This window comes from Hydra viridissima, unplaced genomic scaffold (assembly GCF_058129835.1).
Source record: "Hydra viridissima isolate aposymbiotic clone 2 unplaced genomic scaffold, HvirCarnegie_v1 scaffold_8, whole genome shotgun sequence".
In the NCBI taxonomy this organism is placed as follows: domain Eukaryota; kingdom Metazoa; phylum Cnidaria; class Hydrozoa; order Anthoathecata; family Hydridae; genus Hydra; species Hydra viridissima.
The window spans coordinates 1,058,877-1,070,946 of record NW_028324307.1 but is presented as its reverse complement, the minus strand read 5'-3'; the positions used below and the strand labels follow the sequence as shown (position 1 = coordinate 1,070,946).

Below are 12,070 nucleotides of genomic sequence, written 5' to 3'. Positions count from 1 at the left end.
TTTGTTTCATTTTATAAATATTAAACATTTAAATTTTTGTACTGATTATTTATGTAAGTTGTGAAGGAAAAATTTGTGGCATGTTTATATGCAAATTGAAAAAAAAAATATAATGAAACTAAAAAAAAATCCATAAATTAAATCTATTTAAAACACATGCGGGAGAAATCTGGGAATTTTGATTTTTCGTTTTTTTTTAATTCTGCCCATATGGTCCCCGTGTAAATCCCGCATGGTTCTCATTTGACATCCCAGATGGTCCCTTCTGGGTCCCGTATGGTTGTGCTTGCTGGGTAGGAAAGAAATCTTTTGTAAATATTTTTCGTGGCCACACGCAAAAAACAAAAAAACAAAAAAATAAAAGAGGGTTTGCGACCAGAATGGTACCTCCTTTTTTTACAGCAGTCCCTGAATTCCAGAGGCACACCAGAGTAAGGCCACCGGGCATCATTCATCTTCTCAACAGGCTTAAGAATTTAAATATGATTTTCTGAACTTACACACTCGTTTTATTTGTTTGTGGTAAGGTGTATTTAGGTGTATCGTTCAGATATAAACTAAATTTTATTTGACAAAAACTAATGGGCTATTAAGCGCTTTTTATGACAAATGAAATATATAAAATATGAAAAACGAAAACATGACATATCTGGCCGCATTTTGCAAGATAATTATAAATTTGAACAACTTCTTAAAAAGTTTTGCTTTATCTTATGAATTATTAAAAAACTCATTCTTTTGTTGACGGCGGAAAATTTAGATTTAGTCTGAAACTCATGGTTCGCTGAAATCAGCAGCCTCTGATGTTAAACAAATAAGTTGCACGTCCATCTCATGTATAAAAAAACTTGATTTATAAAGTTGCTCAGCAACTGACTGATTTTAAAAAACGTATGAATGTGACAAGTTTTTAAAAGATGTGCGAATCATCAATTTTAAATCTGCTTAGTGACAACGGCGTAAATATAACGATATTTTTTTTTAGCCAAACATAACTTTTTTTTGTTCTCAATTTGATTAAATTTGTTTCAGCGAAAACGTTTTAGTTGAATTTTTTTCTTTTTTTCATCGAATAAAAAGTAGAGTTATAAAAAGCTTGTAAAATTTTTTAATCTCAACTCAAAATTAATTTATAAATAACCCACAAAAACATCTCGTAAAAAAATATTTTTTTCAGAACTTCATCACGGCATTAATGTCGAAACATCGTGCTGTTTGTGCCATAAATAAGAGTAGAAAGAGTTCGAATTTGCTAGAAGTTCTCTGTGAGTTCCTCGCTCCGCGACCTTTTTGTCGCCTATCACTAAGATTTCGTCAGCATCTGTGATCGTTGACAAACGGTGTGCGATAAATAAAGAAGTACGATCTTTTGCGACCAATTGAAGAGACGCAAGTATGTTCTAAAGTTTAGTAAAAGAAACATGGAACCTTAAAAAAAAAACCATCATGCTATAAAAACTACAAAGAAATAATAAAAAATTATAACATAGAAATACGACAATTTACAGAAATCAAAAATACCTTTTCGGTAATAGAATCTAAAGACGACGTAGCTTCGTCATAAACAAGTATAGGGGGTGTTTTAAGTACAGCCCGAGCAATCGCTACTCTCTGTTTTTCACCTCCAGATAACATCAAACCACGCTCTCCAACTGGAGTGTCGTAACCTTTAGGCATACGCAAAACAGATTCATGAATGTCAGCCATCTTAGCAGCTGCATAAACTTCATCGGCAGTTGCAGAAACACGTCCATATTGAATATTGTAAAATATAGTGTCATGAAACAATACCTGATCCTTAAAAAGATGAATCATTTTAAAAAACATTTTTCAAATTATCTCATGAAGTACACTAGAAAATTTCTCTCACTTGTGGAACGATGCCGATATTCCTGCGTAATGATTCTAAAGTAAAATCTTTAATATTTTGTTGACCAATTAATATTTTCCCGTCATCTGGGTCAAAAAACCGGTATAGTAAACGAACGACAGTAGATTTTCTAAAAAAAAAAATAAAAATAAAAAATTTTTTATAATTTATGTGAACATTTTAATCTAAGGGTTTTTTTAAAATACTTAGTTTACCTCGTTTTGACCAATCACCAATTACTTTTAACTTTAGCAAAAATATAAAAAGCTATTTTTCCTCAATAAGATAAATTCGAATATTCAACCAAATAAAATCTATTTATCAAAACCAACGTTTTTTTGCGAATACAGAGGGGGACAAAAAATGTTAAACATTGTGGGGTCCATGCCAGAAGTATATAGGTGCAACATTTAACATAATGTATATTTTTATATTGTTTTGTTTCCTTATCATGAATTTATGTCAGGCTTAATAGAAATTATTTGTAAATAGCACAAAAAAAATTACAAAACTATATATACATGATAATACTTGAAAAGGCAAACCTTTCATAATGAAAGTGAAATGAAAGTGAACGTGGTGCAACTTTTATTTGTGATAAACATAGAAAAAAAAAAACTTGACCAATGCATACACACATAAAATAGATTACCCAGATCCACTGCCCCCAACAATTGCTGTTTTCTTCCCAGATTTGATAACAAAAGATAGATCTTTAAATATAATGGGCCCATTGTTAGGATACTGGAAACAAATATTCTCAAAAGTAATATCATTGTGGTTATCTTTTGAGAGAAGCAGCGGAACAGCTTTAGGGTTCTCCTGAAAACAAAAAAGATTCAAACAAAAGTGGATAATGAATCATGGAGGAAAAAAGTTTTTTCTCCATCTAAACCATTACATTTCATAAGAATAATACATTTTAAACATGTAAATCCTAATATATGCTTGCACAATATTGAATGCAACGAACATATGGTTACACACTATTGAATGCAGCTAAATATTTTTTTAATTCAATCAAATTTATATGTAAAAAAAAAAACAAAAAAAAAAACATATACATTTAATAGACAAGTTTAAACTAAAAAACAAAACATTCAAGATCATAGTAAACATTAAAATGTATGAAACAAACTCTTCTTTGCAAATTGCAAAATATTTTCTTGATGATTAAATTATTAATAACAAAAACTCACTATAACTTTACTCTTTATTTCCATCAGTGTAAACATACTCTGCATGTCAACAATGGCTTGACGCAGATCCCGATACACTGTACCAAGAAAATTTAATGGTATTGTTAGCTGGAATAATAGACCATTAACCATTACTAAATCTCCGACTGTCATAGATCCTGAATAAAAAATAAGAGCATTAAAAAAGCATAGTTGTTCATAACTTACATCAATAATACTGCAAGTAAAGATCAAAATTCAAGTAAAATTCATATAATGAAGTCTTTCGTACATATTTGATAAAAAAAAAATTCTTATAATGAAGTCTTTTGTTCATATTTGATAAATGATAGAATGATTAGATTAAACCATCAGATTTTTATCATGAACTTTATAATACTATTTAAATATACTAAAGTTTTGATTGTGATGGAAAAAAAATACAAAAAAAAAAACAAAACAAAAGCAACAACAACCTTGAACAATAGATTGACTGGCCATCAGCATTACAGCAGTAAGTGCTGTTGAAAAAATCAAGTTTTGACCGAAATTCAGAAAAGCTAGTGAACTGGCTGTCTTTAAAGAGGCATCTTGATACTTCTTGAGAAGTTTATCAAATTGATCTGTTTCAAACTTTTCATTATTGAAGTACTGTAAAACAAAAAGTGTGAAGTTTATTTATTAAATATACAAATATTTATACATATTAACAAAATAAGTCACCCATTGAGATTTAATAACATATGTATTAGAATTTAAAAGAATTTTTTATTGTAATTTTTCCTGATTATAACTGAGAAAACTTGGTTACTTCAAGAAAACTTTACTGTTTTAAATCATACATTTATTAGGACCTTAGTGTTTTAAAAAGTGCAAAAACAGTACTTTTTTTATCTTTTTAAAGCTTTTTTTTTTAAAAAAAAGTATAGCTAACACATACTTTAACTGTTTCATAATTTAGTAAGGAATCCATAGCTCTAACACCAGCTTCATTATCAGCTTTATTCATCTGAACACGAAATTTTGTCCTGTGTTACAAATAAACCAACCATCTTTCAGAAACTAACCTTTGAATCACCAGAAAATATTGAGTAGTAAATGTTAAGCAATTTCATATGTATTTTAAAGAGCTAATGTAAGTTAAAAAAACTATTTATTTGACTGATAAATTTCAACAACCTGAAAAACCACTATTATAAAATTTCAGAAAAAATGCAACTTACTCTACCCAAAGAAACCCTTTGGTAGGATGAAAGTATATACCTTCCTGATTAAAAAACAGTAAAAATTGAAATGAATTCCAAGAAATCCAAGAAAAAAAATCCAAGAAAAAAAATTGAAGTTGAATTTTTATAAGGTAAACATGATAGGTAAACAGTCAGTGTTTATTTGCATTTTTACAGCATTCATAATAATGTTTCTTCCTAATAAACTGTGTTATTTGTGGCTCACACTTTTGAAAACACAAGAAAAAGACGAAATTTCTGTGTTCTTCGAGTGTTCTTGCTTAATATCATATTTTGAATCATGAATGACACAAAAACAGCAATTACAAAAATGTATAAACAAAGATGTAAAAAATCTATGCCTTTTCCTAGAAAATTCAATTAGAAAAACTTATTGTGCAACCCTTCATTACATGTGACTGCCCTTTCCTGGAAAATCTGAACAATCTTATATTGTTATATATTGTTATTTATCTTTACTGTAAAAATGCAAAAAAATCTATCATTTTTCATTTGTGTGTTCATAGATAAATTCAACTTCAATTTTTTTTTCTTGGATATAAACGGATCATTTCAATTTTTACTGCTTTTTAATCAGGAAGGTATATACTTTCATCCTACCAAAGGGTTTCTTCGGGAAGAGCAGGTAGCATTTTTTTCTGAAATTTTATAATAGTGAAAAACTTATATCTCATTTGAAATGAATTGTTACAATCGTTTTCAACAAAAGTGAATTATTTTAGCTGATTAACTAACTGAATGATACACACCTCCATTGAGTAACAGAGAATGTAAATGCAGCATACACACTAATACATGATAAAGCAGTAACTGTAAAAGGCCATCCACAGCTCCATGCCTAAAGCAAGGGAATTTAAATGAAAAAACTAATCATTCTTATTGTTGAACTCAAACAATTATTATTTTACTATATATATATATATATATATATATATATATATATATATATATATATATATATATATATATATATATATATATATATATATATATATATATATATATATATATATATATATATATATATATATATACATACTATATTTACTACATACTACATATATACTTTACAAACACCATACATTAAAACTTAAATTTCTTACAAGTATTCCGCTGACAAGCGACACTTCAAAAATTGTAGGGAAAATATTGAAGACCAAAGCATTTAGAAAAAAGGCAATTCCACTAAAAAAAAAATAAAATTTTCAAAACTATTTTTTCATTAAAAAAAAATCATTTAACAACCATTTAAAAAAGTATTTGTAAGTATATTATCTTTAGTGCTCAAGCATAATTTCATGCTGCTTTTTCATGATACCTGAATATTTGTATAATATTTTTGATTAACTTTATATTCTTTACTATAATGGTTCATGATAGCCATCAATTAGTAATATTTTGATATACCCAAAAAGCATCATTTTATTGAAAATTCTTCTTCATTCATAATAACCAAAAGGTTGAACCTAAATGTTTGCCATTTTATGAATATAGTTATGTTACATTAAATGCAAGAGGTGAGGGGTTCAAATCATAGAAATATCCCTACCACTGCTCTATCCAACCTGTTTCTGGCAACTCCATTTACTGGAGACTCATGTTTAGGTTTTATAATTAAGAAGAGGGTTTGGTTCTAGCTTGAAGAAAGTCCAAACATGAAAGCTGTCAATCAAGAGATCAATGTCAAACATATTGGAAAAGAAATTAGGGAGTTAAAAGACTAATTATATTTAAATTTATCTGTATAAAAATTCAAGATTATTTGTGTAATGGTAAAACATTTTGAAAAAGTTTATATTGTTTCAATCCAAACATTTATCTTCATCACTCAATGGTTGCACATTTTATTCACCTCATCTCCTTCTGGCTAAGACTATCAAATTATGGCCTTCCTCAGCAAAGGATTCCTTTTCTAAGGATTTATTTTCCTTTGTGCTTCTGTCCTAGTTCTGATTATTTATAAATGTTTTAATATGAGTAAATTTGAAAAACCCGGAAATCAATTTTTACCAACACTCTCATATAATGCTGTTGGCTAAATACTTTGATTGTGAAACCTAATTATAAAATACACTTTTTTAAATGATTAAGAAATTTCTAGTGTAAACAAATTTTTAAACATATTTTTCTACCTGGAGTCTAAGCACATTTACACTATTAGATTATAGAATTCCAGGTACAAGTCACAAATCAACTGAGGGCATAAGTTAACATCAAAATCAAGTTGCAAACCTGCTAACACTAGGATGAAACTCTTACAGACACAAAATGAACAGCAACTATGATCAATAAAGAAATTATAATGACTGTAACAAGGCTAACTTTAGATATATTTGAAATTTTTTGTTTTTATTTGATCAAATTATATTTGAGCATTACATGTAAAATAGACCTTTAGGTGAATGTCTAAACATATTTTTATTTTATTATATTTATTTTTTATGAGATTTCATGACAAAAAAACAATTATGATACATAAAAGACGCTTAGAAAAAAGCTACTATGGAGATGACATTTAAAAGTGTCAGGACACTTTTGATATATAACTAATGAGTTCTTTAAGCAAATATACATGCTAAAAATATGCAAAATAATTTTCTTTTTTTATACAAAGATGAAAAAAACTTTTCAAAATTAGGATAATTACCCTTTTTTTTTTTTTTTTTGAGGAAGATAATTTTTTTATTACTTCTATGAAACAAAACCTTTTAGGAGAAAGCCCCTTAACAGCAATACTGCTACCACCTTCCTCTCCCATGCCCCACAATAATGATTTTGCAAAAATTTTCAAACACTCATAATATCATAAAAATAGAGTGATTAATTTCTTCAAAAACACTACCTTGTTCCTCGATCAATAGCTTTTGATAGCATACCAGTCTGTCTTGAAAGATGATAACTTAAATCAAGATTATGAAGATGCATAAATGTTTCACGAGAAACATTTCGAATTGAATTTTGAGAAACTTGTGCAAACACAGCATTCCTCATTTCATTGCACAAAGATGCCCCAGTTCGAGCTGCTCCATCTAAATACAGAAAAGGTAAAATATTGGATATACCATTTTGAGCAGAGTCATGTAAATAATCATGTAAAGAGGAAAGAAAGTGAGCTACTTCTAATAACAATTTCTTATTATTAGTCAAAGTCAGCAAAAACAAAAGTAAAAAATAAAAACACAAAATGGAAACTAATGCATCTATAAACATGAGTTTTTATCATGAAACTAAAATGGTTAGTATACTCCTACAGATTTTCTCCACAAGAAATATTAAATTTTTCTGTAACTTACAGTTTAAAATTATTGATTAAATGATAAGTAGTTAATCTTTTTTCAAAAACAAAAGAATAACATTTAAATAAAACTTCTTTAATAAAACTATAAGTCATTTTCAACCATTATGAGTAGTCCTTCTAGTGCATTTCTGCATAATCATCAACTAATCTTAAAAATACTTTAGAATACAAAAAAGGGCACAATACAATATGATGACCTAGCTGCAATAAACTGACACTATAAAAAATTTTTATTTAATTTAACATAATAACATTGATTTAAAAAAAGTCAATGAGCAACATGATCTGATTTTGAAGTATAAAAAGCATGAAAACCATAACAATAATAATGGTAAACAGTTATTCATGGTAAGTATAGCTACGAATAGAAAATTTAGTTATTAATGTTAAATATGTTAAGATGATAAAAGAAACACATCAAAAAAAAGTATAACTTACATCCTAATATCAAAGCAGTCACTGTTGAAACAACAGCCGTTTCTACATCATTAATAACCAAAGGAGTATCATTCAAGTAATCAACAGTGTACTTGAACAAAAATGGTACTTGAACATTTAACAACTGCATGAAAGAAAAAATTTCAAAATTAGAATAAAATTAGAAAATGTATGTATGTATGTATGTATGTATGTATGTATGTATGTATGTATGTATGTATGTATGTATGTATGTATGTATGTATGTATGTATGTATGTATGTATGTATGTATGTATGTATATATGTATGTATGTATGTATGTATATATGTATGTATATACAGCAAGAAAAATTTTAAAATAAATTGATAAACTTAAACAAACCTTGGCCCCAAAAAGGAAACCGGCAGCAGTAAGAACTCTTGCTTTTAACTTTGGTTCATTTTTGGGCCACACATGAGTTAAAAGTGTCTGGATGACTTTGTATACATCAACTTTTTTTTCTATCTTTACATCAGTAACATTACTTGCAACTCCATGGATAAATCTCGACTCGAATGACTCTTTTTTTATGAGAAAATGCTGAACAAAGCAAAATTAACAGAGTTAATTGAATTAATAAAATTTAACTTGGAAAATATATACTCCTTTTTCAATATTACTAATAACCTACTTCATTCAACATAAAATAAGTAAAACAGCTGATTTTCATAATAATTTTGATTGTCATACAAACCTTTTTTTTTTCATGCTGATCTTTAAAATACAGACATTTTTGTGCAGGTAGAGTCTAATTAAAAAAAAAGATCTTCACTATATAATTGTCTTTAATAAAGATAAGAAAAACTTTTGGACATACTAATCTCTTGAACATTTTTTTTTTTTTTTTTTTATCAATCCTAATAGTCTATCATTTCAGAATAAGATATTACTCATTAATAAATCAAAGTTAAAATAAATATAGCTGAAATTTACATGTGTATAAAATATATATACACAAAAATATATTTATGTATGTAAAAGAATACATTTTATAATAAATAAATGCAGTTATTAAAAAAAGAGAAAAAATTTAAACTGCTGAAATTAAATTTAACAAATTATTTGGAAACATTATTTAATAGATATTTAGAAACTTTAATTTTAGAAATTGATTGATGGGATATCTGGATGGTTTATAACTTATTTTCTCACTTAAACACCTCATTATAATTATTTTTTGTCTTACATATAACAAATAATTACTTTATGAATTATTGCTAAATATTTTGTAATTTTTTCTCACTTAAACACCTCATCGCTTGTTTTTTGTCTCACGTATAACAAATAATTACTTTATGAATTATTGCTAAATATGTTTTAAATTTTTGTAGATGTTTTGTAAAACATTGAACTACGGAAAGCAAAAAAATCCTAAGCAAAAAAAAGCATGGCTGTAGCAGATTCATGAGATTATAGGCAGCATTTAAAATTGAGCTCTGATGTATTAGAAGCAGCTGAAAGGACCTGAAAATTTAATTGATTTTCAATAGGAAAATATTTGAGATTAAAACAATAAAATACAATCAAATAAATAGTTTTAGTTACAACTAAAGTATGACTAAAAAAAGTAGGTTTTCAACTTTTAACAACATGATCCTTCCTACCTTCCTATCTTTAACAATTGCAAGACATTGCATTTCTTTTTATTTTTTATTTTTGTGATCAATTAATGAATGCTGACATTAAATCATCTATACAGACAGAAGAAACATTGACAACTTCCAATTAATTAACAATATTTTTGACTTCCAGAAATTTTGGTGAAACTTTCTATTTTCTTGAGTTTATTACTGTTCTTTAATTTATTTCTTCGTTTATTCCAATCTATGCCAGCAGATTTCAACTTTGGTATTTTTTTTTTCTCTTCAAATGGGAGCTTCTCAGAAAACAAGGATAGAGGTACAAAATCAGGATAGAGGATAGAGTTACAAGATCAAGTACATCTTAGTACAAATGGCACTGGCATTTTTTAATAGCTGCTCCAGAGACAGCCTTGTTCAGACTTGCATATTGCTTGGTTTGTTGACATAGATACAAATTAGTAACAGGTACATTGCTTGCCTTTGTACTAACAATATAAGCCTTTGAATACAAAGACAAGTAAACAAGCAAAAATGCAGCAAGGTTTTTGTTCTCTTTAGAAGTCAATTTAAAATTGTCTCTGAAAAGATAAATTTTAAGCAATAGATAACTTTGGTTACCCATCTAGCCAGGAGCTTTGCACCAGATTAATTTAAATATTCTATCTGACTTGAAGAAATCCCTAGAATATAATACTTAAGTATATGGCTAAGTTTAACAATCAAATGCCAACATTTTCTCAATAAGGATTCTTGCACCATTTTTGACACCAGTACAGTTATTTCAAAACTTTTTTCCAGTGACATCATCAACATTTCATCAGCTTTCCATCCCAATGGACAATTAAAGGTGACTGACTTAGCTGTACAAAAGTCTTTCCAAATTCTTCAATATTGACAAAAAGATCTTTTTATACTGACCTTAGAAATTCTTACACTGCATGTCTGTTTAATCAACAAACATGCAGTGCAAGAACTTCTAAGTCAGTATAAATTGTAACCAAGCTCTACACATAATATTGTAATGGATGCAGCACAAGAGAGAAAGTTTACTGAAAATACTGTTTTGAATAAAAATATTATGCATTCCCAATTTTTAAAACAATACGCTGCATAATTAATGAGTTATTCACAACGTAAATAATATTACTGCTTTGTATAACTCTATTCGTAAGAATAGGGTCATGGAACAAAACCTAATAATATTTTTTTACCTTAAAACCATTGATTCGAAATTTTAAGCCATGTCTACTGCAACTACTCAGCATTACTTGCAGCTATAGTGCACTAATTCTTGCTTTTAAACGAATCGAAAGTGTAGAGAGGCCAGCTAGTTACTGTAATGTCATTAAGAAATTTTGGACGGACGGTTATGTAACGTTAAAGTTTTATAGCCGAATCCTTCTCGTGCAATTTACTGACCATATTTAGAAACAAGTACAAATGGAAAAAAAAACCAAACCTATAAGGAACGAACCGAACTAAAAACACAAACCAAAGCGACCTAAAAGTCTGAGTAAACCAAAAAAGGCTATTGCTCCAGCGACGGTGTCGCGCAATTTTTATCTTTTAAAGTCATGGTACTAAGTACTTGATACGCACTGCTATAGATTCAGTTGAACTCACGTAATTCGAACTCCTACTATTCAAAAACTCATGTAGTTCGAACCTATTTTGAGACCCCTGGAGGAATCGAATTACGTGAGTTCAACTGTATATTCAAGATAATATAACGAATATTAGCACAGTAAGATTTTATCTAAAATGCTCGCATTATTTAACTTAAAAACTACTTAAAGCAATAACTCACGGCGCACAAAAGAAAAAAACTTCAAAAATGACATAACAGGACAAAGTGTTCATAGTAGCTATAGCATTTAGTAGCTATAATATATAGTGATAGTGTAGCTATATTATATAGTGATAGTGTACATAATAGCTATATTATATAGTGATATGTCTAGAAATCGGGTGGCAAAAGAGTTTGGAGAACCAAAAGAGCACCTTATGATAGCCTGTTTGAACGAGTATCTTTGCAAAGATGGGTAGGAAGTGTTTAATAGACACAGAGGAACAGGATATTTGTTACATGAAGATGTAAAATATCGGTTGCGTGACCATCACCAAAAGGATTGCTTTCAGAGAGTTTTACTCTCCACCTTTCATTTTTAAAACCATTGTTTCACTTCCCAAGTTTTATTTTTAGTTTCACAGTTTTTTTGCAGCACTTCTTTTGTGAAACAATAAGAGCCAAGACATCTTATCCTTAAAATACGCGTTTTACGCTTGATATACCTTTTCGCGCAACGCATATCAAATGCTGGGGGATTGTATTATAATGGTAACTAAAGTATATGTAGTATATATATAAATATATAAAGTATATAATATTATAACGGTAACTAAACTTTACTAGTAACAGTTTAGAACACTCAAAG

At 28.3% G+C, this 12,070-nt stretch overlaps 1 protein-coding gene across 4 annotated transcripts; it reads right to left on the bottom strand.

The window, feature by feature from the left end:
- Window positions 1-1,088: 1,088 nt before the first annotated feature.
- Window positions 1,089-11,180, bottom strand: LOC145186656 (iron-sulfur clusters transporter ABCB7, mitochondrial-like). Of its 4 annotated transcripts, none has more exons than XM_090095154.1 (14): window positions 10,847-11,180; window positions 8,747-8,800; window positions 8,395-8,592; window positions 8,032-8,155; window positions 7,138-7,324; window positions 5,399-5,480; window positions 5,045-5,133; window positions 3,989-4,076; window positions 3,525-3,699; window positions 3,070-3,227; window positions 2,523-2,692; window positions 1,871-2,000; window positions 1,522-1,797; window positions 1,089-1,400 (listed from the first exon to the last, which is right to left on the bottom strand). In XM_090095154.1, exons 1-14 carry the CDS (start codon window positions 10,898-10,900, stop codon window positions 1,185-1,187), a joined length of 2,001 nt encoding a protein of 666 aa, XP_089951280.1. In that variant the 5' UTR covers window positions 10,901-11,180; the 3' UTR covers window positions 1,089-1,184. The 4 variants fall into 4 exon arrangements, with proteins under 4 accessions (XP_089951280.1, XP_089951281.1, XP_089951282.1 ...); XM_090095155.1 differs by having other exon boundaries at window positions 3,989-4,315; window positions 4,885-5,133; window positions 10,847-10,996; XM_090095156.1 differs by lacking the exons at window positions 5,399-5,480; window positions 7,138-7,324; window positions 8,032-8,155; ... (1 more) ...; window positions 8,747-8,800; window positions 10,847-11,180 and having other exon boundaries at window positions 3,989-4,115.
- Between the last annotated feature and the right edge of the window lie 890 nt (window positions 11,181-12,070).

Excerpts from the sequence above, each read along its gene's own strand:
- LOC145186656 (XM_090095154.1), bottom strand. The coding sequence starts at position 10,900 with ATGCTGAGTAGTTGCAGTAGACATGGCTTAAAATTTCGAATCAATGGT. Across the intron at positions 8,801-10,846 it reads TTCGAATCAATGGTTTTAAG|ACTCTACCTGCACAAAAATG; the intron begins GTAAAAAAATAT and ends TTTTTTAATTAG. Across the intron at positions 8,593-8,746 it reads ATCAGCATGAAAAAAAAAAG|CATTTTCTCATAAAAAAAGA; the intron begins GTTTGTATGACA and ends TGCTTTGTTCAG.